Here is a 25,362-nt window from a genome sequence, read left to right on the forward strand (position 1 = left end):
TTTTAGTATTTCAAAAGTATTAATAGGGCAAAATTATATATATTTATGGAATTAAATTTGTAGTATGATCACTCCATTCCTGGTCAAATATATCATAAAAAATTAGGTAATCTATAAAAATAAATTAAAAAAATGACATTTTAAACAATGGAGAATTTTTTCCTGACCTTTCAAGCAACGGAGAATTTACTGATGTTGCGTGACACTTAGATAGGTGTGCCTTCGGCCTGAGGGTTAGGAGAGCAATTTGCGTTCAAAAACTCATGATGTGAAGATATTGTTAAATAGATTAATGCAATTATTTTATTCAGTCGCTAAGGTCAACGGATTGGAAATCCCAGCTAAAGGACCAATCACAATTCACAATTCACAAATCAACAAACTACGAATGAAGAGTCAACAGCAAACTGGAAAGGTACATCTCCGAAGCATATTCTCCCCCTAATATGGGCAAAGTTTATCGTATCAGGCTCCCAATACCATGTTAAATAGCTGCTCCCAGAAGAACCATTGAATCATTGGTTGAGAAGGGAAAGCAGGGATGATCAACAAGGGTTTGACCTGTAAGTTTCAAAACCCCATCTTTTTGATGCATTTATTCTTTCTTTGTTTTCTGGGTTTTCCATAGCTCCGACTTTCAATGTTGGATTTGACATAGTAACCTCTTGGGTGCTATTTTCTCTTACCCCCCAAGCTGGTCCTTTTAATCAGTATTTGACGAAGACAATAAAAAGAAACCTATTGTGGATTGTTAGAGAGTATTGATGGTATCAGATTGTAGCATTATTTCACAATTGTTCTGGTTTTTCTAAATTGTGATAGCTTATAAATTGGGTAAATAAAAGTATAATATGGGGCATAAGGATTGACACAGTGTTTGATTCTGTTGCTAATAAAAGCATTTTCATTGAATCTTCAGGCTATGTGTGGAAGCAACACTGGTCCTGTTGTTGTTCAGTGTGGAGATAAATTTTTTTTTCTTAAATGATATTTGCTCATGCAATTAAAACATTTTGTCCTTTGTTGCTGATTCCATTTTTGGATTCTTACGGTTACTTGGTAATGCCAAATATGATAATATCCAGCAGACATTCTAAAGCTAAACTTTTAATTTGATGGTTAGAATCATTGTACCTGTTCAATGTCAATTGAGACATGTTACTTCGGCATTGTTTACACTGGCCTCCTTATGAGTGATATATTATTTATGTAGGAAAAATGGATAGTTTTTGTCCTTAACTTAATATAACTATAAGAAATGATATGGATTCGATAGGAGTTGAAGTATGATACTAAATAGAAATGAATGGCGGAAACTAATACACGTTCTGGATTCCTATTGATTTTCTCATAAACTCATGTAGCCGACCCAAAACTTTTGGGATAAATGTTCGGATGATGATGATGATATTCATTTGTAATAAAATCTTGGCAGGTTTTCTTCCTTTGGCTTTATGTCTTACACTTATTGTGGGTACCAAGGCGAGGCATTTATATCCACTTCCTAGTAAATTAGATGAGGGTAGCAAACAACAACTACAGACTTCTCGTCCATATAATCTTGCTCATCGAGGTTCAAATGGAGAGCTCCCTGAAGAAACTGCTGCGGCATACATGGTATATATCGAAGCGTACAATTTTTAAATAATAACATGCTCTCTATGATATTCAGATCCAAGTTCTGGGGTTAGTTGCCACCTTGGTCATTTTGTTTCAAGGAAGGGAAGAGAATATTTGGTTCAAAGCTGTCAAATGAATGCTCTATGTATTAGTCGTCATCATACAAGTCAGATATACATGCCAGCAGCTCTAGTGAGGTTTATCCATGTCTTTGAGGACTGCGATATGGCATTATTTCTGGATTTTGCGTCATATGTTACATCAATAGCTAAAGGATGTGTTTATCTGAAAGTTCTTTAGCATTTCTAGCTTTAATCATTATATTTACAACAAAATTTCCCTTTTTTTTTAAAGAGAAGTTTAATTTAATTGCTAGATGTCCAAAATTGTTTGTAGATAGTTATTTCATATTTTCTGTCTATTTCACTTCACACATATGTTCCCTTCCTCATTGACCATAAGTACCTGAAATATCACTACTTGCAGAGAGCTATTGAAGAGGGTGCAGACTTCATAGAAACAGACATTCTGTCCTCAAAAGATGGTGTTCTTATATGCTTCCATGATGTTACTCTTGATGACACAACTGATATTGCAGAGCACAAAGAATTTGCCAATCGCAAAAGGACCTATGAAGTTCAGGGGTTCAACGTCACTGGTTTTTTCCCTGGTATTGAAGCAATGCTGCTCTCAACTTCTAAAGTACTGAAGATCATCATATTTGGCTGCTGATTAATATCATTAGCCTTCCGCATAGCCATCCAGCAACAGTTATAGTTGCATTTTTTTTTATCTATCTGCTCAAGTATATTTATCGTAACATCATTGAACTGAATAGACCAATGATTTTTCCAAATGATGTGCAGTTGATTTCACGCTAAAGGAACTGAAGAAATTGCGGGTAAAACAGAGGTACAAATTCCGGGATCAACAGTATAATGGTTAGTTGTTCTCCACGTTAGTCATATTTCAGTCGCTTATACTCCAATAATTTGTCAGTGATATGTTCAGGCAATTTATTGAAGCTCTTCTCCATTTTTCTATGGTTTTTAAATACAAAACTTATTTTGCACTTATCATTTGGATGAGATGCTGCTTCAATCTATTGAAACTGATCACTGATGTCTATGTATTACGCTAGTATCTTGCATGGTACTGAATTTGAGGGCAAAAAAAGGAACAGACAAACAACAACTACCAAGGGAACTGAATCTATTTGCGTACAGCTTTCTATGACAGCTATCTTTAAGCATTGCTCCTTTTTATTTACATTTTACACATGTATTTTGATTATCTGCTATAATGTACGCATTGTGCTGTATGGATAATTTTTTGTTTCAAGACTGGCTGCTAAGACGACCATGCTTCTGAAAAGCTGAACGAAAGTCGAAACTTTGTGGGAAGCTTGTTTATATTGGTGTTTCTGGGCTGGATCAATTTTTCTAAAATGCATGTTTAAAGCTGCCTGATGATATATGACCCGCTTTACAAGTGTCAGCAAAAATAAACATTCAAAATTTCTAAGGTTCAAAAGCTTTTGGTTGTGAACCTTTGGCCATGTACAGAATCCTTAAGTGTGTATTAATGTCTTTCTTTCATGTGTAATTTATTTCCTTACGCAAAATTTTACTTTGGCCTTGTGGGGATTTCCTATTGCTTTACGTCAATTCTGATAGCCTAGGCATAAGCCTTTCGTCCTGGTGCTTTTGATCCACCAGCACAATTGATTCTACTAAGATATTTCCTTTTTCTGTTTATTTGTTTAAAATGAATCATTGATCTGGAAATGGAGGTAGGTGTCATCTAGTCTCAAAATTCAGTGATCTTTGAGTTGATAAAGTATACAAAAGCTCTAAGGAAATATAGTACTCATTGCATGTTTATTATTCGTTGTGTGGTCCCTTGCTTTTGTGATGATTATAGAGAACACATTACATTTCAGGACAACAGGGAAAGAGAACTAACTATAGTCCATTGTTGTGCATTTTTTAGGAAAATTTCCCATCATTACTTTTGAAGAGTTCATAGCGATTGCACTAGATGCACCAAGAATTGTTGGAATATATCCTGAGATCAAAAACCCTGTGTTCATCAATCAGCATGTGAGTAAAATACCTCCTATTTTATTTTGGATGTGCTTTTATTGTCTTTACTATTATTTTGTTAGAGTTGTCCTTATTATCTTTACTACCATTTTATTATATTTTATGATACTATCTCATTCTTAGCTTGACTCGACCCTTTGACATGCTATTACTTCAGTTTGGCTCAGAATATATTGGTCATCTTCTTAATATCTGCCTGACATTTTTTTTTGTCATGTGGTGTGCCGTTACCTAATAAAAGATGTCGTTATCTGTTAATGGAAGCCTCTAAGCCGTCCCCTGCTTTAAATAACCCTGAACTCGAATTCCATTAGTAATGAATCAGCTGCAGTCATAGTTTTCACAATTTGGCATTAACAATCTAAGCTGTTTAGCAACTTCGAATGCAATTCCTCAAGCTTCATAAATTTTTTTATCGTTGTCTGTTTACAGATTCTTCAGAAACCTCTCATACTTTCTCCTGTTTTTGATGCCATCCCAGGTGAAATGGCAAGATGGTAAGAAATTCGAGGACAAGTTTGTGGAGACACTAAAGAAGTATGGATACAAAGGTTCATACTTGTCAAAAGATTGGTTGAAACAACCTGCTTTTATCCAGTCTTTTGCTCCGACTTCTCTTGTGTACGTCTCAAAGCTCACAGAGTTGCCAAAGATATTCTTGATCGATGATGTTACAGTGCCAACTCAGGACACTAATCAGGTTTTCTCCTACCCACTTGCATTCTCCCTTTAGACTTCATAATTCCGTGCAGATATAGAATGTCTGGCCGACCGTCTTCTGATAGATTTTTGTCGTTTCGGTTTTACTAAAGAAGTTTACACCCGCCCTATGATCTAGAGTTAGAGCCATATGCATGTGTACATATGCCACAATTTTCGTTTCTGGGTCATTTGTTCATAACTGGGAAACGTGCCAATACTGCAGCGCGTTTTGTGCAAGGCCTGACAGAATCTCATGAACTTCTTGCATTCTAATATTTGACATGAGAAATTGATGATTTTGCAGTCATACTGGGAAATCACTTCAGATGCTTACTTTGATTACATTAAGGAATATGTTGTTGGTATTGGACCTTGGAAGGACACAGTGGTTCCTGTCATCAATAATTATTTGCAAACACCTAGTGATCTTGTTGCCAGAGCACATGCTCATGACCTACAGGTATATTTTCCTCTATTTTAAAGCAATTCAACCCTAATTTAGACATCTCTTTACTTTCATACTGCATTCTTGAATACTTTTGACAGCATTTGTTCTGTAACCAGTGTCTTGATCTGACCTTGTGATGATTTCGTTATAGGTGCATCCATACACCTTCCGGAATGAGAACCAGTTCCTGCACTTCAACTTCAGCGAAGACCCTTACGCGGAGTATAATTACTGGATTAACAAGATAGGAGTGGATGGACTCTTCACAGACTTCACAGGAAGCCTCCATAATTTTCAAGAATGGACTGCTCCCCTCTCACCGGATGATAATCACAAAGCTTCTAGGTTATTGCACAAAATTGAAAGGCTAATTGCGTCGTATGGAAGGGTATGATGAGAACAAAAACATCCTTGTACATTCATTTACCTTTTTAGTTGGACTCTGCAAGACTATTTAGATTTCGATTTTTAATCAACTGAGAATAATAAGAACAATGTTATCTCCTCATGTGAGATCTTTCAAATATGGTTGTTAAATTTATGAGACAGAAAGCATTGACGTTTATGAAAAGACATGCAAGAATGAGAAGCCGAGACTAATTAATCAAAACTGAGGGAAAGGATTACTACCAAGGTAGTCAAAATCGCGCTTATGCTCGTAAAATCGCTCGATCTTACGATCTTACCTAAGATTTCGAGTAGAATAGTGGTAAACTCGTTGCCACATCAAGATCGACGCAGATCGCGCTTAAACTCGTTAAAATCGTTAAAATCGCGATTTTATACACGATTTTAACGATCTTGAGAACTGTCCTTATAAGCCTATGTGTTAGACTGGGCCTTATTTTTTGGGCCAATTTTTATTATTCTGAGTTCTTATATTATTCTGGCCCAATTCAACCTTAGCCCAAGTTCTTATGTTATTATGGCCCAATTCAACCTTAGCCCAAGTTCTTATACAGCCAAGCCAACTCCTTATTACAGTTCGTGAAATTTCTAACCTAGAATACTTCATCGACTGAGAACTGAGAAGACGCCGACAAGTGGTCCTGGAGATGATGCAATAGTGATCTGATACTGAAGTTTCTCTTGACTCTGTGACTATTCTACACCTCGACCATTCTGGTATGCAGTTCTTTGATTTTCAAGCTAATTTCAATAATGTGGCAAGAAAGTTAGTAAATTTAGTAATTTTTCCATACCATATGCATTGTAATTTTTCAAATACTAATTATTTTATTTTTTGGTTGTAGTTATACGCCTATTTGGAAGATTATTGATGAGAGGTGGACTAAGCAACTTCATAGGCCATTACATGCTGCAGCCCACTATCTAAACCCCCGAATTCATTATCGTCCAAGCTTCAATCCTAATGATAAGGAGGTTAAAAATGGGTTGTTTGATAGCTTGGATACGTTGGTGAAGGAACGAAATGAAAGAAATACAATAATCTCACAGCTTGATATATTCCATCATGGTCAATGTATGTTTTCTAGGATTGATGCTAGGGATTTATTAGAGAAAAAGCATCCTGCTGATTGGTGGAACACTTATGGAGATGATGTTCCCGAACTTCAAAGATTTGCTATTCGAGTGCTTAGTTTAACTTGTAGCTCTTCTGGATGCGAGCGTAACTGGAGTGCATTTGAGATGGTAAGATTCGAGTTTATTTTTTAAGTTTGTTTGTTAAATGTTAGGAACTTCAATACTTCTCAATTAACTCATTGTGTGGTTTTAGGTTCATACCAAGAAAAGGAATCGTCTTCACCAAAAGAAGATGAATGACTTGGTGTTTGTGATGTACAATTCCAAATTGAAGAATAAGAAATTTAGAAGTATGGAGTTGCCAACCTTTGAAGATATTGGTTCAGATAATGAATGGATCACGGAGGGAGGTGTGGATGTTCCTTCTCCTAATGAGGATGTCAATGCTCAAATTGTTGAACCGGTTGGAAATGATGGGATTCATGATATGACAATTGAACTTGATAGCAACCCAATTGAGGATGAAGATATAGAAGAAAATGTGAATATGGAGGAGGGAGAGGGAGATGAATATAATGGGAGTGATGGTGGTGGGAGTGGTGAAGATGATGATCTTGATGATTTGTGTTAATTTATTAGTTTGTATGTTTGTTGTTGGAACATGAGATTGAATTTATGTAGCATGTGTTTAATTTTTAGTATGTTTGATTGTTAGAACTTTGAACATGTATGGCATTATCTAATTATTATTGCATTATGTTATTCTTGTTACATGTCTTAGGATTGCAAAATATGCTTATTTTTACATTGTATGTAAAATCTTACGATTTTACGATTCCGATTTTACACCCCTTCTCCGATTCCGATCCGATCTTACGTTTTCACTACCTTGATTACTACAGTTACGACCATATATAGGACTAACATATATGGATGATCTGATCTTAGCATTTCAAGAAAAGATGGAGAGCTTGTTTAATTATGAAGGAAGGCAATGCAGTTTTGTCCCTCAAGAACAGAATTGGCAACAAGAAAAGCAAGATAACCATTTACGCTGAGAAGCATTCCCGCTCGGTTTTGGTTTTGGAGATTTATTAGCGTCCTCAGGCTTTGGGGTTTGTGGTTGTAACTCTTGATTTGGCTCTGAGGATACTTTAGGAGACTGTGACTGTTGCTTTCGCTTTTCACTTCTGACTTTCAATGAACCACTTTTATTTGCATCGCCTGTCACTCTTCAGATAAACAAAATATGGTAACAAAATATGGATGTGAGCATTGCAAACGAGATAGCTTACATTGGAAATGCGAAAGAGCGAACACTAGCTCCACCACTGCAATCTGAGTTACGAGAAATGCTTGAAGAGCGAGTTGTCGGTTCTTTGGCTTGTGATGGCTTTTCCTTACTAGGAGCATTAGCATCATTTTCTCTTATAACCTCCATCATTGTTGCAGCAGCTGTTGTTTCAGTTACGCCAAAACGTGCTTCAAGATCAGCATTCCTTCTCTCAACCTCGGTTGATTTTCTTATTGGAGGTTGATCACTTGAACAATCGATCAGTTCAGTCGATTTGCTGGTACTTGGAGGCTGATTGCTTGAAAGATCAATTAATTCAGTTGATTTTCCAGTTACTGGAGTTGGAGGCTGATTGCTTGAGAAATCCATCATCTGTCCGTACATAATGGTAGGATCGCCCGCCAATCCTAGCTCTCCTGATTTACCCATCCATAATAATTGGTCTCGAGTGAAACTCATGTTTCCCATGTGAAGACTGAACAATGATTCATTGGAAGTAACACTCCACTCCATAGGAGCATTAGTATTGGTTCTAGCAAATACAGAAGGTGGGATCCTGTATGCGGAAGGCGTAGCATTAGCAACATCATCACTGACTTGCTGCAGCATCTGCGTTGGCAGGGATTGCGTTGATGAGCCATTGTTTGGGTTCATAGGATCAGGATGATCTGAGGGTGGCATTGAGCTGATTGGAATATCATCTTCACTAAAATCTGAAGCTAACTGACTATGTTTTCCATGGTTTGACCTCTCCGCTGTTCTCGGGGCAGATTTATCAGCTTTATTTGCATCCAATTCGAAAGGGTCTCCAGATGACGAACACGATGCAGATGAAGAGGAGCTTAATCTTTTGCCTGGAGCTGTATGATCACCACCTTCACCAAGAGTCGTGGAAGGAAGTGCGATCAAATCACTACGAGTGTCCATAGCTTACGATACGTTGTTTCATTCAAGCCCCAAAGTTTCCAAATCATCTAATATTAAGGAATTGAGGCTGCAAAACAAGAAAAACATTCAAATTCAATTTATTTTTTTTAATCTAAAAGTAATGCTTATGTCCTGCAAAGTAGTCCAGTTTTGGTCTACAACACATTGATATGGGATCGACTAGAAGAAATCTTTACCCATGTATATGATCAAAAGGGCTCAAGTACTGTAAGGTTCCTATACCAGTGACTAGGTCCGGAAAAGACAGATGTACGCGGCCTTATCGTTGTACAACAGAGATTCTACTTCTGTAATTTCAATCTATAACACCAAATTTGCAATGAAAAAACTTTACTAGTAATAGCAGCTATCATTCATGTAACTAAATCAAAGATAAAGAAACTTCAGGACTGTAGCATTCTTGGGACTCTAAATAATACTCCATCGGAGTCTGATGAGAGTTCTTTAATCAGTTTAGGGTTCTAATTTTCTGGCATTCAATTTATCTCAGAATCCCATCTATGAATCAATTTCACATAGATTCCCATCACAAATGGCAGCATTTGCCTATATTTACATCAACAGCAGAGAATTAATCAGCGATCCCTTTAAATTTGAACAAAATCTGATACACCCACCAATTGAATGCTAAAGAATTCCAGGAGCTTTGGATGCTTTTTCAAGAAACTACAAAAATGGACAAGAGAGCGAATTTTAACAAGCATTAGATTGAAATGAAGAAAACAACTTACCTGGAAAATAAAATGCAACAGCAAACCCAAAAGATTGAAAACTTTTGCCCCCATTTGCGAAGTGGATGAGGAAAAACGGAAGATCGAAAACCCAGAAGGCAGCGAGATCGGTTGGTGTGTGTGTGTGTGAAGGATTATAAGGCATTGCATGGCTTTAGGCACTTTTTGCTCTGTTAACTAAATTGTCATTAAATTATTTTTTTTCCCTAATAAATAATGAATTGAACCTTGGTATGTTATGTCATTAATGACAACTATTTGAAAAGAGTACACCAACTTCATATAAAGGCTGACATATATTTATTTTTTTCTTTGAAAAAATTGAAGTCTGTCTCGATTGTTTATATTTAGATTTAAAAAATTTTAAAAAATAGTTGTGTCTGTGTCTGTGTCAGTGTCAGTGTCATATAGGCTTGGAGTGATAGATTGAGAAATATTGTGAAACAGATGTTAGATTGGAATATAATTGTTGTACGGATGGTAGATAAGAAAAAAGATCCCTTTTTGTAGTTCGTTTATCTAGAATCAGAACGTCTTTGTAATTCAGAAAATCAGAACATCTTTGTAGTTTGTTTATTTTGAATTAAAATTGTCGGACGATCAATTTTTGAACATAAATATATCTAACGCTTCAAAAACATAACATACAAAAATTCATCTAAAAGTCACTTTAAAAACTCCCACTACCATTAATTGATATACTACACTTTGGACAATTATATTAGGCTAACGTGATTTTTTTAAGCTAGATGTTAAAACTATACTTTTTGTAATTTTTTTATTTTAAAAGTATACTTGTGTTGATATTCTTAAATCTTAAGTTAGGCCTAGACAAAGAGGTAGGCCCAGGAGACCAGACCCAGCTCAGCTTGGCCCAAACACCAGGCTCATAATTTTAAGCCCAATTTGAGTTCAGCCCAGGCCACTAAGTCCAAGGGATCCACATCTCCATGTCTCCATTTGCTCGCAATAATAGTTTGGATTATAATTTAATTTATTAGCTTATTTGTTTGTTAAGCATTTCCTTTTTGCCTTTTGTAGTTATTATTGAATTTCTCTTGGAAGCTAAGACTTCATATAGTGCCCATGTGAAACATGTCTAATTATGGAATTTATTAATTTTTTGTCAACTATTGCTACTATAAGCAAATCACCTCGGCTCCACCAACCAAGTTCGGAGGCTCCGGAATTCCCTACAATCTACAATTTACATCTAATGCTAAGGAAAAAGTGAGACGAAATTTAAAAATAGAAAAACAAAAATGTGGTGTGATGTTGATGAATATCCCACATTGAAAAAATAGGGTTACCAGCTTTAGTTTATAAGGATCCAAGGCACCCTCACCTGGTAAGCCGGTTTTCTGGGTTGTAGTTCTACCTCGGGCCTTCTGGGCCGATGTGGGTATTCATTATTGGTGCTTTCACTGAGAGAGAGGGTTGTCGTCCGGGAAAGGGCTGCACTCTGAAGGGCGAGTGGAGCCGCCAGGTGAGCGTAGCCGTCGTGGACGTCGGCCGTCTAAGGGGGGTGGTTTGATGAGTATCCCACATCGAAAAAATATGGCTACCAACTCTCCTTTATAAGGATCCAAGGCACCCTCACCTGGTAAGTCGGTTTCCTGGGTTGTAGTTCTACCTTGGGCCTTCTGGGCCGCCGTCTGAAGGGCGAGTGGAGCCGCCAGGCAAGCGTAGCCGCCGTGGACGTCCGCTGTCCAAGGGGGGTGGTTTGATGAGTATCCCACATCGAAAAAATAGGGCTACCAACTCTAGTTTATAAGGATCCAAGGCACCCTCACCTGGTAAGCTGGTTTTCGGGGTTGTAGTTCTACATTGGGCCTTCTGGGCCGGTGTGGGTATTCATTATAGCACCAGTGATGAAACCCTGAACTTTGGGTTGGATTTCCTTCCAAACACAGGTAAGGTTAGAGAATCCGGGTTGAGAGTAATTCTCAGTTTTTGTGTATTGATTTCATAATGATCCGACTCACTTACAGACATGACTCTTATAATAAGTCATTCTCCTTAATTGGTGCCTACAAATCAATAACAATAATAAAGATGAAATAATAGACTAACACCAACCATGATAATGGCCGTGATTTATTGCTAGACATAAGTGAATTAAATACTAAACTTAAGCACTCAATCATTGACTTCAAGGATCCCCTCATTAGCTCTTAATTTCTGAATTGTCTCCCCACAATTATGCTCGTCATTAATGTCAGTAACGTTGCCAATCCATTGCATGGAACTAGGCCCTTCCTTTCCATGAATATCTGCACGAGCCTCCTTTAATTTGAGTCTTCTTGCTCGATTATAGGCATTTTTCAGTCTCCTAGCTTGATCCTCATCAGATGTGACACACCTCCCAAACCATTTAATTCAAATTGTAAACTCTACAATGTACAAGATAAATACAAGGGATAAGTACCACAAAAATCCTTAAACTTACCAAAAAGGGGGTTAATTCAGCCCTCAAGTTTTTTTTCGTGTCAAATGAGTCCCTCTACTTTAAACAACAATCCACGTTAGCCCTTCAATTTATTTATTCATTTGAATCTCCAATCCATGTGGCGCATGGAATACCAATTGATTATGAGCACAGATGTAGGGTTCCCTAAACATACAGCATACCAACTGAATGAGGTTTAAAATGTGAGAAGAAATTTGGGGGACCAAATATTTTCCGTAACTTGAAAATGAGTAAAGAGTAAAGAATAAAGATTGTGTAATTGAAGCAACCCCCCTCTTCCAAAATAAATCATACACTTGAATCACACAAAATATACTTTAGATGAAGAGAGACAAAAGGTTAAGTTAAGCCAACTAACTAATTCTACGGAGATAACAAGCAATGAAGAGTTTGTTAAGTCTCTTTTAGTTGTTGGCTTTCTTTCAAATTCTCTTCATTGTTCATCTTCATAAGCAAACGTTTCTTGAAACCCAATTTCATGCTTTTGAAGAAGCCATGGAAGGGACAAGAAAGATCATGAGAAGATCTATCTACAATTTCCTTCAAAACTATCAAAACTTCACCACAATTGCTGCTCTGATCGCTTTCCCTTTTTCTGTCTCAGTTCTGCTCTCACAATCCTTTGTTGTTCCTTCATCTTCTTCTTCTTCTTCAATCCATAATAGGTTAAGAGCTCTGTTTGAGGCTGCAGGGGTGCCTGGATCTTCTCAACCCTTCACAATTCTTATTCACAAGCTTTCTCAAACAATCTCTTCTTCAATCTTTACTCTTCCATTTAGTCTCACTTTCTTTCTTATCTCTAAAGCATATGTAATTCAAACTCTCCATCAAAATAAACCCACTTTGCTTCTCTACAAACCTCTGTTTGTTACTCATTTATGCAATTTGTTCATAGTCATCTCCGCGAATGCAACCTCGTTGTCTGTTTTCTTCTTGGGGTTCAATCTTGTTCAAGAAACTTTGGTTTCTTCTCCCAACTGGGTGTTCATATTGTCTGCTACTGGTGCTGTAATCTATTCGGTGATTCTTGCGAACACGGTGGTAGTTTTTAAATTGGCATTGGTTTTGTCTGTCATTGAAGGTTGTGGTGGATGGATTGCAATTCTTAAAGCTTTGGTTTTGATGAGAGGGAGAACAACAACTGCACTTTCTCTTGCACTTCCTGTGAGTATGGTTCTTGCAGGGATTGAGGCATTGTTTCAATATAGGATAGTGAGAGGAGGTGATAGAAGTTATGGACATGCTTCCACTCCTGCTGCTATGGCTGTGGAGGGGATGTTGATTGCTTACTTGTACTCAATTTTTGTGGTTCTTGATACTGTTGTCAATTATATGTTCCTCAAGAGCTGTATGAGGATGGTGGAACAAGAAGCTATGAACTCTTACAGGATTGGTTTTATAGAGCAGGAGAGTGATGTAGGACTAGTGGCATATCATTTAGAAAGAAAACCGACTAGTAGGATTGCAAAGCCACGTTGTTAGAATCCCACAAAACAAAATTCGATTGAGACTCGTCTCGACTCGGTTGTTTTCAATGTACTGAACACTTGAGAAATATACTGAAAACTTTGATTCAGTCCTAATTTGTCTTAATCACCACATAACAAGATAGTATTTCCACACTGGCAATTCCACGGGAGATCTCTCACTCTACAAGCCCAAGTGATCAGTGATCACATACACTGCTTTCCAATATCAGCGCCAAATTCAAATTCGAACGAGATAGATAAATAAACCTATAAAAGAGTTGGTTCCCAACACAAAGAACCATTACACAAGAACACCGTAACAGAGCCTTTCCGGAATGAACATAAATCAATCTGAAAATGTTTTCCTCCAGCCTTGTGACAGACAAACTATTAAAAGCTATTACAAATTCCTCTCCACTGATATTATAGGGATTCCAAGCAGGGTAGAAAACTATTTTGGACCAATGTCCTTGAGGGCACAGATCTGCTCCTCCCCCATTGCAGACATAACAGTCACAACCAGATCCTTCCCATCACCAAAGCCATCCTTAATCTGCAAACCCAAGATATCGGTAAGATAAATATAAATCAGAATAATTTGAAATGATGGTAACACCACCCTTCCTTCCCATTAACAAAGCAACAACAACTATTTTACTTTTACATCAAGCAAACAAATATGTACAGCGCAAGGTATAGATCCCACCAAAGTAAGGTAGATTAACAAATTTAAGAAAACAGATGTGCACAAAAAAAGAGAAGCAGCCAAAGAAACATAAATACGAACAAATATGGCAAAACAATTCAAAAACGACTAACACAGGCAGACAGACCACCCAACATGACCTCAAAGGGCCATAATAGCATATTGACACAGCATTTGGAGGGGGAACAAAACATTTTACCAAAGATGCAAAACTCAATTGTATATTAGGAAATGAAATTGAGGTCTTTTTACTCGAAAGATAGCTGTTAACCTGAGTCAGAAGAGTGTCATCAGTTGGCAGCCTAAGATCATCCTTAGTGTTCCCATTTTCAGTGAGCAAACTAACCTGAAACATCAAAGTTCCCATAAGTGAACATTAACTTACAGGCATGGTATTGTCAAGCAAAAGATCAAATAAAAACTCACAAATCCATCCTCAGAAATATCAATCAGCTGATAATCAGTGCGATTAACATGGGGAACCTGCAATAACACAGATGAAAACAAACCTCACTTCAATATCTTATCAGGAAATATGTATGTGGATTAATTACCAGTCATAAGAATACTTTTTTAAACAAATTAAATGAAAGGAATGTCATACATCACAATTGTGAGAAGATGGCACAATATCTTCTAGCTTTTTGCCATTGAAGATGTCAATTGCAACAAAGTGGCACTTGGCATGGCCATGCTTGCCAGTCTTGGATGTGGAAACTTCAACGACCTGTAAAAAAAATCAACTTCAACTTAAAAACCAAGAAAACTAGTGCATTGGATATTTAGTTGCCAGTTTAGCAAACTCAGTTCTACATACACATACTTACACTCAGCTAGATAGGAGATGGGTCTCAATGATCACTCACCATAATATATAAATCCCCAAACAATAATTTTCTCAGATTCATCCAAAACAACAGAAATAAATAAATAATTTCAGGCAGAGTGAATTTTTTTTTTTTTTTTGAGAAAACAAACCCTAAATCAACAAATTTCTCGCCAAGCCAAGAACAAGCAGATCTCAAAAACGATAAAACCCTAATCGGCTGGAATTTCCAAAAAAACAAAAGAACTCACAAAACCAAAAAAAAGTTAGATTGAGATCAGGAAATACTATCGATGAAGAAAACAAGCATATGGCTGTGGACCTTGCAAGGGCGGCCTTTGATGACTATGTAGCCGTTCTTGCGGATGGCGCCTGCCTGCTGGGGGTAAGTCTTGGAGGCTCCAGCATCTGCCTTCGACTCGAACTGATGCTCCTCGTCGGACATGTCTTCGTCACTCACTCAAAACCTTGGCCTACGACTGAAAGAGGGAGGCGCCGGGAAGAATATACCAAAAAAATGCTGTGACCTTCTTAAAGCTAAACGTCGAGCTTTCCTCTCCTGCCCCTCTAGGGTTTATTTATAAACGACGTCGTCCCCAACCTTGGGCCTGGGCTTAACAAAACAAGAGTAAGTTTGAGCCTTTTTATTCTTACCTTTTACTTATAAGCAGAAAAAACTTTGAGTCTCTTAGCTCTTCTGAGATCAAAACTTGAAATTCTGCTAATGAACTTTATTTGGGCCCGCTGTAAATACATTATACAATGTTATGATTTTTTATAAATTTTAAAAAAATTATGATTGTATTTTGATCGGTATTATGAGTTTAACGGTATATTTTTTGTTTCAAACAAAAATCAAATTAAACACGAAAATGAAATGAAAATTTTGGACCGTTGAATATAAACTTAAAACATTCAATGTTTCTTTTTAACATGAATTCGATTTTTGTTTAAAACAAAAAATATACCATTGAACTCGTAATTTCGATCAAAACACAATCATGATTTTTTTGAAATTTATAAAAAATTATTAAACACTAAAAATAACAAATTTACTGCAGACCCCCGGCTTCCCTTTATATGAAACACATACATGCCTATTAATAGGTTACTTGTGAAACACGGATTCTCCTAAAAGGGGTTAATACCACTTTTGCACATCGAAAGATAATCAGTGTTTCAATTTACACACCGTTATTTAAAATGTTTCAATTTGGTCACCCAATGATAAAATTGTTTCAATTTAGTCTCTCGGGTAGATTTTCTCACTTTGGGACAGTCAAACTGCTCATATGGCACGTTGACTGCCCAAATATTGATTGCAACATATGCAATTTGACTACCCCAAAGTGAGAGAATCTGTCCTTGAAACAATTTTATCATTGGGTGACTAAATTAAAACATTTTAAATAACTATGTACAAATTAAAACACTGACTATTTTTCGCTGTGCAAAAATGATATTAACCCCTCCTAAAAACTCCAACTCGTAAGAGGGATGAATCCTTTTATAATTGATTTTATTAGTGGGCCAATATATATATTACTCTAAATACTCTCCTCACTTGCGGACTAGACTTTTTCTAGTTTGGGAGGCCCAACGAGTGCAACATTTATAAAAGATCTGATACCATTTGAAACACCGATTCTCCTAAAAGCTAAAACTCTCCGGATTTTTATTTTACTAGTGGACCTAATACTCTAACGGTACTAATCATTTTCTTGGTTACTTTCTGTTTTTCCTGCATATATGTCCTGTATATCTTGTGAGGCTGAATAGCAAATCAACCATAGATTATGTTGCTTCACTTGCTTTAACAAAATTGTTTGTTTTGCATAAATTATGCACATCTTATTGTCATTGTTGCTCCTAAACAAAATGTCAGACATGAGTCATTTTTTTTTTTGCATCTCATCTAAGGACTAAGGTTTCATTGGTCAACAAAACACTATGAATATTTTTTTCCAAAAGAGTGGGCTTCTCAAAGTTGCTATGGCTTCTCAGGGAGATATATGTCTTATCCTCTTTAATTATTTTCCTCTCTGTTTGGTGGGTAAGATTAGGGGCGGAGTCAGGAATTTTTTTGAGGGGGGTAAAAAGTTGGTTGGGGTTACAGCCCCCGAAATATTTTTATGACTATTTACTAAAAAATTTACTAATTTCTCATTGATCTCTTATATAAGTGTTTATCAATCAATATTTATTGTATTATATGAATGTGTAACAATTAACCATACATATTATATAGTTATTAGAATAAGTATTTGGTAATATACACAATTATATATATAATGTATAAAGAATTTTTCTAAAAATTTAAGGGGCTAGTGAGGAGAAATATATATATTTAGAAAATTTTATAGTTTATATCACATTATAAATATTATATATTTTATATATGTAAGCAAATACATGTATTGTTTATATCATATTACAAATATTATATATATATATATGTCGAAACAATATTATATATGAATATGTGTGTGTATATATATATGTATATACTATAAAAATCCAAAATTTTAGGGGGGCGGTGGCCCCCACCCCCCTTGCCCCTTAGTGGCTCCGCCATCGGGTAAGATCCTAATTCCTAATTAAGCAAAGGAGAGGAAATAAGGAGTTGACATAGAGATGCGTATTATGATAATTGATATTATCCATCACTCTTTGGGACTAAGGGATATAGCCTTCTTGGCATACTAGCCCGCTCAAGAATTTATCGGTCATGGCCATGGGGTCTAATCCCATTAGGTAGGAGTGGCAAAACTCTGTATAGTTTGGATGATCGAAGTTTTCTGACCCGGATTAAATCAATTTTGGACATAAATTATATGTCCGAAACCAGGGCCCAAACACAAATTTTTTGTTCGGATTAAAACTATTTCCGAACCCTAACTAGATTAGGTTATTATTCGATTTACTTGTCCGAATTTAAACCAATATGAGTTAGGTCAACTAAGAACGTTCGAAATCCAATCCGAATTAGGGTCCGGACACATAAGTATTTCATAAACACGTGTTATTGTCCAATTCGAAACTAATTTTTTGCCATCCCCACCACTAAGGGTTAGATATGGGATTTTTCTTAGGGTGGGTGGTCATTGGGTGTAATTTCTCTTGTGGGTCTTTATGTAATTTTTTCTTTTTTTGAAGTTGATGATGTAGATGGAAATCAATTTTCAATTGGATTAATTTAAAACCAAATTGTAGTGACAAAGACACCAAAACTCACCCATAAAAATCAGTGGTTGACAGGGTCTTCCCATTTTTTGACCATAAACTTTAGTATAATTGCCGCACGAGTGATGGGAACATCTTACCCTTTGTGTTTGCCATATTAAAATTCACCCAATCGATGACCGACACATGTCATTTTCTTGGCCTTTTGATCTTTCTCAACTGGGGCTTTCATTTTCTAGAACATTAAAAAAAAGAGGGACTTGAGATTCCCTATCTTTGTGTCTTACTATATGCAATGATCCTAGGAAGAACCCAACAACTTTCTTAGAAAATAAATCATTTTCCTTTTGACTATTTACAAGCAAACATGTAACCAATAGATGTCCCTTTCTCTTGCCATTTTTCTCCTTAATTTTTTTACAATTTGAGGCCTTGGACGTGTTGTTATATTGAAAAACAAAAAAATAATGGGGTGAAAGCGAAAATATAACTAAACCAAGGAAGTCTTAGAAGGAAAATTAGAACAAAAGGAGAACAAATATTAGAGTAACGAATAGATGAGGCCAGAAGGAAACCTTAGCCGACTTTTTTATAGTATGTCTTTTTTTTTTTTTTTTTGGTTTGTACATCTAGTCTATAATCTCTATTATGTTCAATAAAGAATACGCAATATTTTTTTCACCGCCCACACCGTTTTCCATGTAGATGAAATCTAATTATTCTCATACATCTGTCTTGGATTCTTCACAATACCAATTCTGCTGGTATGTTTCAACTACACATATTTGATACATGGTGATGGGCTCCTAAATCTGGTGGAGATATGTATTTTTTGGTGAAGAGGAAGCCAAGAATCTTGATCCAATTCATATGTATTGTTTTTGCTTTCTGTTTTTGTTTAGTCCGTCTGAGTGTATCTCGGGACAATGTTATCTAGGTACATCTTGGTGTAACCCGGTGTTAGTCCGGCATTTGTTCTTTGACTTTATAATTCCTCTGTTAGGGTTTGTAAATTCATAAGCTACTAACGTGGCACTTGGCGTAACGTTTATTATTATGTAATGAAATGCTGGGTTTAAACCATTTTAATTCTATAGTTATAATCTTCATTTTATCGCCAATTCATATGACATGTGAGATAGTAATCGACTAAGAACATAATTATACTACCCTTAAACATGAACACTTCACATATATTTAAAGTAAAATGAGGTAATAAATTGGGGTCGTAAGCATTTTTTAAAAAATATTATACATTTTCATGCCACCTTCACCATTCTCATTGGCTTTTGACTAAAATGGCCGACTTTGGTCACATTAATTTGCTTCCAAATACATAAAAACAAAAACAATAAAAATAAAATAAATTGCAACAACGGCCATTAACGTTAAAGTTCTAATAATTAAGATAACAAGTTGCCAAATGTACACCATACATGATATATAGGGAAATAAAATTAACTTAAGAATCAATCAATGTTGGATCATCTTAAAAAGTCTTAAGAAATATCATTAATTTGCTTAATACAAAGTCCTCATCAAGTTTCTTCAATGCACACGAGGGGCTGAGGGAGCCTTAGTTTTCAAGGAAGATGAAGATTGTTTGAAAATTTGTTTCAACCTTTTCGACTCATATAAGTCTCATATGCAAACGTCCGTAATAAGGGCATCCATTTTTTTTTACTGTCAATACTTAACATTTTGGGTTTATCATGGGGTCTACTGGTTTGGGCCCCATAATAAATGCTGAAAAATGTACTCTCGTAATTTTGTATAGGAGAATGATCCTATATATATATAAATTATCTAGTGAACATGTATACTTACGTTTTTAAAAGTTTATGGATCTTTGCTTAGACTGTTGGATCTGATCAATGATCTTAAATCCTAATATTAATCAATAGTCAGATTCAATGACTTAAAGCAAAGGTCCATAAAATTTGAAAATTAAGGACGTCCTAACTAGAAAAGTACCACACACACGTATCACATTTTGTTATTCTCTTTATATAGTCTTATACATGCTGGTTTTTTACTACAATATTACGGAAAAATTGTCAATAAAAATATAAGATAAAACAGTTAGGAGGGAGCATATGCTCTCTTGAAAGTTATGGATTCGATTCTTATTCCAAAACACCCTATCTAGAATTTTCAAGTATTTGCCATGCGCATGTCTATAAAAATTTATCTAGCTATGAATTCCCATATAAACAATATATATAAACAACGAGAGGTGACTCGGTTGACAATCAATTGAGTTAGGTATATGTGTATATATATTTATAGCTATAAATAATTTTTTAACATTGATAAACAATTAAATTGAACATGGATTTTCATTTGACCAAACTTCTTCCATCCGTGCTAAGCACGGTAATTAAAAGATACCTTTTTCTTTTTTTTTGTTTTCTTATGGTCAAACCGAGCCGATATAGACCAAACCGGTCAACACGGGCGGCTCACTAATCCTTTGCTTCAAAGCCTCAATTTTGTTCTTCTATCACGTGATGAGATTGTTCACATGAATTTAAAGCTTGAAACTGTCTTTCCTTGATTGATTATGAAGATTTTCTATTGATTGATGATCATGAGCTTTATATTGAGTTTTGTTTAGGAATTCACTGATCCAGTTATTTGGTTCCATTGATTATGTGTCTTGCTCACTCTCTAAAAAGAATAACTTCAAAAATTAACATATAGTCCTAGTTTGGCAAAGCTTTTTAAAAGTAGCAGATATACTAGCAGAAATGGTGGTAGCAGAAATGCTGGACAATTTTAATAGCAGATATGCTGCCTGAATGCTAGGTAGGTGTTTGGTTGAACTTTTACTGTTAACATTTAGGCTTTGTAGCATATTGTGACAAATTACATGCAGGGGTATTTATATATTAGTTGTATATGCTTTATCCAAACATACAAATTAATTTATAAAATTAATATAATGAATTTAATTAAATTCAAGATAATAATAGATTATAAATTAATTAATCAATTATCAATTAAAATAAATTGAATTTATTTATTTAATGAGAATGATTTTAATAACAATTTAATTATTTAGGGTATTCTTGGCATATCAATAATTGATTGGGGACAAAATAAGAAAAAGCTGGTTAAAATTTGTGAAATTGTAAAAAGTTGGAGCATTTTGTAACTAGTAGAAATGCTACAAAAAAGCTCTTGGATTTGGTGCCATGAAATTGCTGTTTTGATGACTTGCAACATTTATACTAGCAAGTAGCATAAATGCTGCCAAAAATTGTCATCCAAACTGGGCCATAGAATTATTCGTGTATCGCACAGGTCCAAACACTAGTTAAGTGTTCCTAAACTACTCCATTTGGTTTGGCGCTGAAATCTAATTGGATTCAAATATTTATTCTTTTTGATTGATTCCTATCAAAAAGAAAGAATTTGAGTAGAAGGTCGTATCTTTTTTTTATCAGTTTGTGAGGCTGTTTCTATGTTATTTCGTAGTTTACACTTCCTGTGTGTTTGGGGTGGTTTTCTCACAAGCACGAGAGGTAATTAAAAGAATTTAAAAAATGGAGGAGACCAGTTTAATGTAGTTTAATAACTAAATAATATATTTATTGTATTAAAAAAACACTATAGTTTCTTCCAAGTTTGGTTTGGTCTACCAGCAGGCCTCATTCTTCAACAAAGACATTCAAATACGTTCATCTTTATCCCATTTGACACTCTGAATGGTCAAAAAGTAAATGAATTCATTCAATCATGTGAAGCCTTCACAACTCTAAATCACCCACAAAGAAGAACAAGAAGAAGAAGAGGATTGTGCAGAGTTGATGATGACAGAGGTCCAAACAGATCCATGGAGAGTTTGTGTAATCATGGTCTTGCTCCTGATTATCACAGGTACTAATCCCAATAACAACCCAACTTTTTTTTTTTCTTATCACAGTTTGTAATAATTTTTCGCTTTTTTCGAGGATGATTGTGTCAGTTAATTCTGTTAAAAAACTGAATCTTTTTTTTCATGTGTGCAGGTACAACAGTAGTTGCTGGAGATTCTCTGGATACAGACAGAGAAGTCTTGATGAATCTCAAAACATTTCTTGAACAAGGAAACCAGGTGAACAGAGGAAGATACTCACAGTGGAACCAGCTTAGCTCCAACCCTTGCAATTGGGATGGTGTGTTGTGCTCAGTTAATGGAACAAGAAGAGTCACTGGTCTTTACCTTGCTGACAACAACATCTCGGGGCAGATTTTCGGCAACTTCTCTGCCTTGACACAGCTCTCCCGCCTCGATCTCTCGAAGAACACTCTCTATGGTTCTATTCCTGATGACTTGACTGCATGCCACAACCTTGTTTACCTCAATCTGTCACATAATATTCTTGAAGGGGAGCTCAACTTGACTGGGTTGGATAGTTTGGAGGTTCTTGATTTGTCTGTCAATGGGATTGGGGGCGACATCGGGTTGAGTTTTCCAGCGATTTGTAGCAGTTTGGTTGTTGCCAACATTTCAAACAACCATCTGAATGGGAGTATCAGTAATAGTACATTTGATGGGTGCTTGAATTTGCAGTATCTTGATATTAGCTCCAACAGCTTAGGTGGGGGCTTGTGGAATGGATTTGCAAGGCTGAAGGAGCTTTCGGTTTCGGAGAATAATCAACTTGGGGGAGAGGTCTCAGACACCTTTTTTGCTGCTGATTCTTGTAATCTTGAAGTTCTGGACTTATCAGAGAATAGTTTTGCTGGTAACATGCCAGGTTCGATATCCAATTGTCGTAACCTGGTGATATTGAATCTGTCTCGAAACAAGTTCACCGGACAAATTCCATATCAGCTTGGTTCTGTTACTAGTCTTGAATCTTTGTTCTTGGGAAGCAACAATTTCTCAAGAGATTTACCCGAGTCGCTTCTGAACTTGACCAAGTTAACATTCTTGGATTTGAGTAACAACACCTTTGGAGGAGATATACAGGACATAATTGGTAGATTCACCAATGTGAGGTTTCTTGTGCTTAATAGGAATTCATACACTGACGGAGTATACTCTTCAGGTATTCTTAAGCTGCCGAATGTTTCTCGATTAGACCTCAGCTGCAACAATTTCTCAGGCCCATTACCTGTTGAACTCTCTCAACTGTTGAGTTTGAAGTTCTTGATTCTTGCTCACAATCAATTCAATGCTACCATTCCTTCCGAATTCGAAAACTTGCAGAACCTCGAAGCTCTTGATCTGTCCTTCAATAGACTAAGTGGATCCATACCCTCCTCACTTGGAAAACTGAACTCTCTTCTCTGGTTGATGCTCGCGAACAACTTACTCACAGGCGATATTCCGCGTGAACTAGGAAACTGCAGCAGCCTGCTGTGGCTAAACCTTTCAAATAATAAGCTGTCAGGGACTATCCCTCCTGAACTGATGAATATTGGAAGAAACCCAACAGCAACATTCATGTCCAACAGACAAGATGACAAGACGATTTTAGGTGCCGGTGAATGTTTAGAAATGAAAAGGTGGATGCCAGCAGACTACCCTCCATTCAGTTTTGTGTACACCATACTCACAACTAAGAAGTGCAGGAGCCTTTGGGATCAGTTGCTCCAAGGTACTGGTATTTTCCCAGTGTGTGCTCCAGGGTCTTCGGTGCGGACATTTCAAATCTCTGGTTATCTTCTTTTAAATGGGAATAGTTTGTCCGGAAAGGTCCCGGTAGAAGTTGGTAACCTGCAAAACTTTAGTATGCTGCACTTGGGTTTCAATGAAATGTATGGGGAACTTCCTCCAGAGATTGCACAGGTGACACTTGTGGTACTTAATGTAACCCAAAACAAGTTTTCAGGAGAAATTCCTACCGAACTAGGAACTCTAAAGTGCTTACAGATTCTAGATTTGTCTTACAACAACTTTTCTGGCACATTCCCGGCCAGCTTGAACAACCTGACTGATCTAAGCAGATTCAACATCTCATACAATCCATTGATTTCTGGTGTAATCCCAACAACTGGTCAATTAGCTACTTTTGAAAAGGAATCCTACCTTGGTGATCCATTGTTGCTCCTGCCTGAATTTATCAGAAATTCCACTGACAACCCAACTGGAAAGACGAAATCGGGAGGAAGAGATGGAAAGCATACAATGTGGGTTTCATTTTTGGTGTCAGTAACTCTTATTTTCTTAACATTTGGAGTTATGGCAATAATAGGCTGCATGTATGTGAAAAGCCCCACAGAAACTGCAGGATATCTATTAGAGGAACCCAAGTACTCACAAGATTTTGCATCTAGTTCTACAGGGTCGTCGCCATGGTTGTCAGATGCTGTGAAGGTCATCCGTCTAGACAAAACAGCATTCACTCATGCTGACATTTTGAAGGCTACTGGTAATTTCTCCCAGAGCAGAGTGATAGGCAAGGGAGGATTCGGAACAGTCTACCACGGAGTACTGCCTGATGGCAGAGAAGTGGCAGTTAAGAAACTACAGAGGGAAGGAACGGAGGGCGAAAGAGAATTCCGAGCAGAAATGGAGGTCCTTAGCGGAAAAGGCTCTGGCTGGCCACACCCAAATCTTGTAACTCTATATGGGTGGTGTCTTGATGGTTCAGAGAAAATATTAGTGTATGAGTACATGGAAGGTGGGAGCTTGGAGGATCTTGTACCAGACCGATTAAGGCTAACATGGAAAAGGCGTATCGATATAGCAATTGATGTTGCACAAGCACTTGTATTTCTGCATCATGAGTGCTATCCTGCGATTGTGCACCGCGACGTGAAGGCTAGCAATGTGTTACTCGATGAGGACGGAAAGGCAAGAGTAACAGATTTCGGCCTGGCCAGAGTTGTAGGAGCTGGAAATAGCCATGTGAGTACAATTGTAGCTGGTACAGTTGGGTATGTAGCACCAGAATATGGACAAACATGGAAGGCTACGACGAAAGGCGATGTGTACAGCTACGGAGTATTGGTGATGGAGCTGGCGACAGGAAGACGAGCAGTGGACGGGACAGAGGAGGAGTGTCTGGTGGAATGGGGTAGAAGAGTGATGGGATATGGACACGGGCGAAGAAGAACGATGATTCCTGTGGTGGTTATGGGTTCAGGATTGGCTGAAGGTGCAGAGGAGATGTGTGAGTTGCTGCGGATCGGAGTAAGGTGCACTGCAGAGGCACCACAGGCAAGACCAGATATGAAGGATGTTCTAGCCATGCTAATCAAGATAACGACTAGTTGTAGAGGGAACTTTCCGTCAACAAATGAATAAAAGTTGGCATCCAGGACAGGAAGAGAAAATGTGCATACTTCTATATGATTTCATTATATAGTTTACTAACTCACAAGTTCATATGCAGTAAACAGGTCTATGACTCTTCATATAAAAACATTTTGTTATTCA

The 25,362-nt window shown here is 36.7% G+C and overlaps 6 protein-coding genes across 7 annotated transcripts; 4 read left to right on the top strand and 2 right to left on the bottom strand.

Moving 5' to 3' along the window:
* Positions 1-372: 372 nt before the first annotated feature.
* On the top strand, positions 373-5,399 carry LOC119980216 (glycerophosphodiester phosphodiesterase GDPD6-like). The gene is made up of 8 exons (XM_038822830.1): positions 373-563; positions 1,436-1,617; positions 2,107-2,290; positions 2,487-2,561; positions 3,613-3,722; positions 4,207-4,425; positions 4,732-4,887; positions 5,027-5,399. The coding sequence occupies exons 1-8, from the start codon at positions 542-544 to the stop codon at positions 5,267-5,269; spliced, it is 1,191 nt and encodes a 396-aa protein (XP_038678758.1). The 5' UTR covers positions 373-541; the 3' UTR covers positions 5,270-5,399.
* A 115-nt stretch (positions 5,400-5,514) lies between these two features.
* On the top strand, positions 5,515-7,133 carry LOC119980801. 2 transcript variants are annotated; one of them, XM_038823594.1, is made up of 3 exons: positions 5,515-6,000; positions 6,129-6,528; positions 6,614-7,133. In XM_038823594.1, exons 2-3 carry the CDS (start codon positions 6,361-6,363, stop codon positions 6,989-6,991), a joined length of 546 nt encoding a protein of 181 aa, XP_038679522.1. In that variant the 5' UTR covers positions 5,515-6,000; positions 6,129-6,360; the 3' UTR covers positions 6,992-7,133. The 2 variants fall into 2 exon arrangements, with proteins under 2 accessions (XP_038679522.1, XP_038679521.1); XM_038823593.1 differs by lacking the exon at positions 5,515-6,000 and having other exon boundaries at positions 6,035-6,528.
* Positions 7,134-7,257: 124 nt separating this feature from the next.
* On the bottom strand, positions 7,258-9,458 carry LOC119980799. The gene is made up of 3 exons (XM_038823592.1): positions 9,334-9,458; positions 7,656-8,648; positions 7,258-7,592 (listed from the first exon to the last, which is right to left on the bottom strand). Exons 2-3 carry the CDS (start codon positions 8,579-8,581, stop codon positions 7,370-7,372), a joined length of 1,149 nt encoding a protein of 382 aa, XP_038679520.1. The 5' UTR covers positions 8,582-8,648; positions 9,334-9,458; the 3' UTR covers positions 7,258-7,369.
* A 2,840-nt stretch (positions 9,459-12,298) lies between these two features.
* LOC119980695 lies at positions 12,299-13,285 on the top strand. Its single transcript, XM_038823489.1, has one exon. The coding sequence runs from the start codon at positions 12,299-12,301 to the stop codon at positions 13,283-13,285; it is 987 nt and encodes a 328-aa protein (XP_038679417.1).
* Positions 13,286-13,522: 237 nt separating this feature from the next.
* Positions 13,523-15,353, bottom strand: LOC119980420 (eukaryotic translation initiation factor 5A-2-like). The gene is made up of 5 exons (XM_038823110.1): positions 15,127-15,353; positions 14,583-14,705; positions 14,405-14,461; positions 14,250-14,324; positions 13,523-13,825 (listed from the first exon to the last, which is right to left on the bottom strand). The coding sequence occupies exons 1-5, from the start codon at positions 15,247-15,249 to the stop codon at positions 13,724-13,726; spliced, it is 480 nt and encodes a 159-aa protein (XP_038679038.1). The 5' UTR covers positions 15,250-15,353; the 3' UTR covers positions 13,523-13,723.
* Positions 15,354-21,633: 6,280 nt separating this feature from the next.
* On the top strand, positions 21,634-25,348 carry LOC119981042 (probable LRR receptor-like serine/threonine-protein kinase At1g74360). Its single transcript, XM_038823998.1, has 2 exons — positions 21,634-21,869; positions 22,001-25,348. Exons 1-2 carry the CDS (start codon positions 21,800-21,802, stop codon positions 25,228-25,230), a joined length of 3,300 nt encoding a protein of 1,099 aa, XP_038679926.1. The 5' UTR covers positions 21,634-21,799; the 3' UTR covers positions 25,231-25,348.
* Positions 25,349-25,362: the final 14 nt, after the last annotated feature.

Source organism: Tripterygium wilfordii, chromosome 16 (genome assembly GCF_013401445.1).
Source record: "Tripterygium wilfordii isolate XIE 37 chromosome 16, ASM1340144v1, whole genome shotgun sequence".
NCBI lineage: Eukaryota > Viridiplantae > Streptophyta > Magnoliopsida > Celastrales > Celastraceae > Tripterygium > Tripterygium wilfordii.

What these genes read in the sequence shown, in the direction of transcription:
- LOC119981042 (XM_038823998.1), top strand. Translation starts at nt 21,800, where the DNA reads ATGATGACAGAGGTCCAAACAGATCCATGGAGAGTTTGTGTAATCATG. An exon ending in CTTGCTCCTGATTATCACAG is followed by an intron (nt 21,870 to 22,000) that starts GTACTAATCCCA and finishes TCATGTGTGCAG; the next exon opens with GTACAACAGTAGTTGCTGGA.
- LOC119980799 (XM_038823592.1), bottom strand. Translation starts at nt 8,581, where the DNA reads ATGGACACTCGTAGTGATTTGATCGCACTTCCTTCCACGACTCTTGGT. An exon ending in CGCTCTTTCGCATTTCCAAT is followed by an intron (nt 7,593 to 7,655) that starts GTAAGCTATCTC and finishes GTTTATCTGAAG; the next exon opens with AGTGACAGGCGATGCAAATA.
- LOC119980420 (XM_038823110.1), bottom strand. Translation starts at nt 15,249, where the DNA reads ATGTCCGACGAGGAGCATCAGTTCGAGTCGAAGGCAGATGCTGGAGCC. An exon ending in TCAAAGGCCGCCCTTGCAAG is followed by an intron (nt 14,706 to 15,126) that starts GTCCACAGCCAT and finishes TTTTTTTTACAG; the next exon opens with GTCGTTGAAGTTTCCACATC. An exon ending in ATATTTCTGAGGATGGATTT is followed by an intron (nt 14,325 to 14,404) that starts GTGAGTTTTTAT and finishes TTGATGTTTCAG; the next exon opens with GTTAGTTTGCTCACTGAAAA.
- LOC119980216 (XM_038822830.1), top strand. Translation starts at nt 542, where the DNA reads ATGATCAACAAGGGTTTGACCT. An exon ending in CAACTCAGGACACTAATCAG is followed by an intron (nt 4,426 to 4,731) that starts GTTTTCTCCTAC and finishes ATGATTTTGCAG; the next exon opens with TCATACTGGGAAATCACTTC. An exon ending in CACATGCTCATGACCTACAG is followed by an intron (nt 4,888 to 5,026) that starts GTATATTTTCCT and finishes ATTTCGTTATAG; the next exon opens with GTGCATCCATACACCTTCCG.
- LOC119980801 (XM_038823594.1), top strand. Translation starts at nt 6,361, where the DNA reads ATGTTTTCTAGGATTGATGCTAGGGATTTATTAGAGAAAAAGCATCCT. An exon ending in ACTGGAGTGCATTTGAGATG is followed by an intron (nt 6,529 to 6,613) that starts GTAAGATTCGAG and finishes GTGTGGTTTTAG; the next exon opens with GTTCATACCAAGAAAAGGAA.
- LOC119980695 (XM_038823489.1), top strand. Translation starts at nt 12,299, where the DNA reads ATGGAAGGGACAAGAAAGATCATGAGAAGATCTATCTACAATTTCCTT.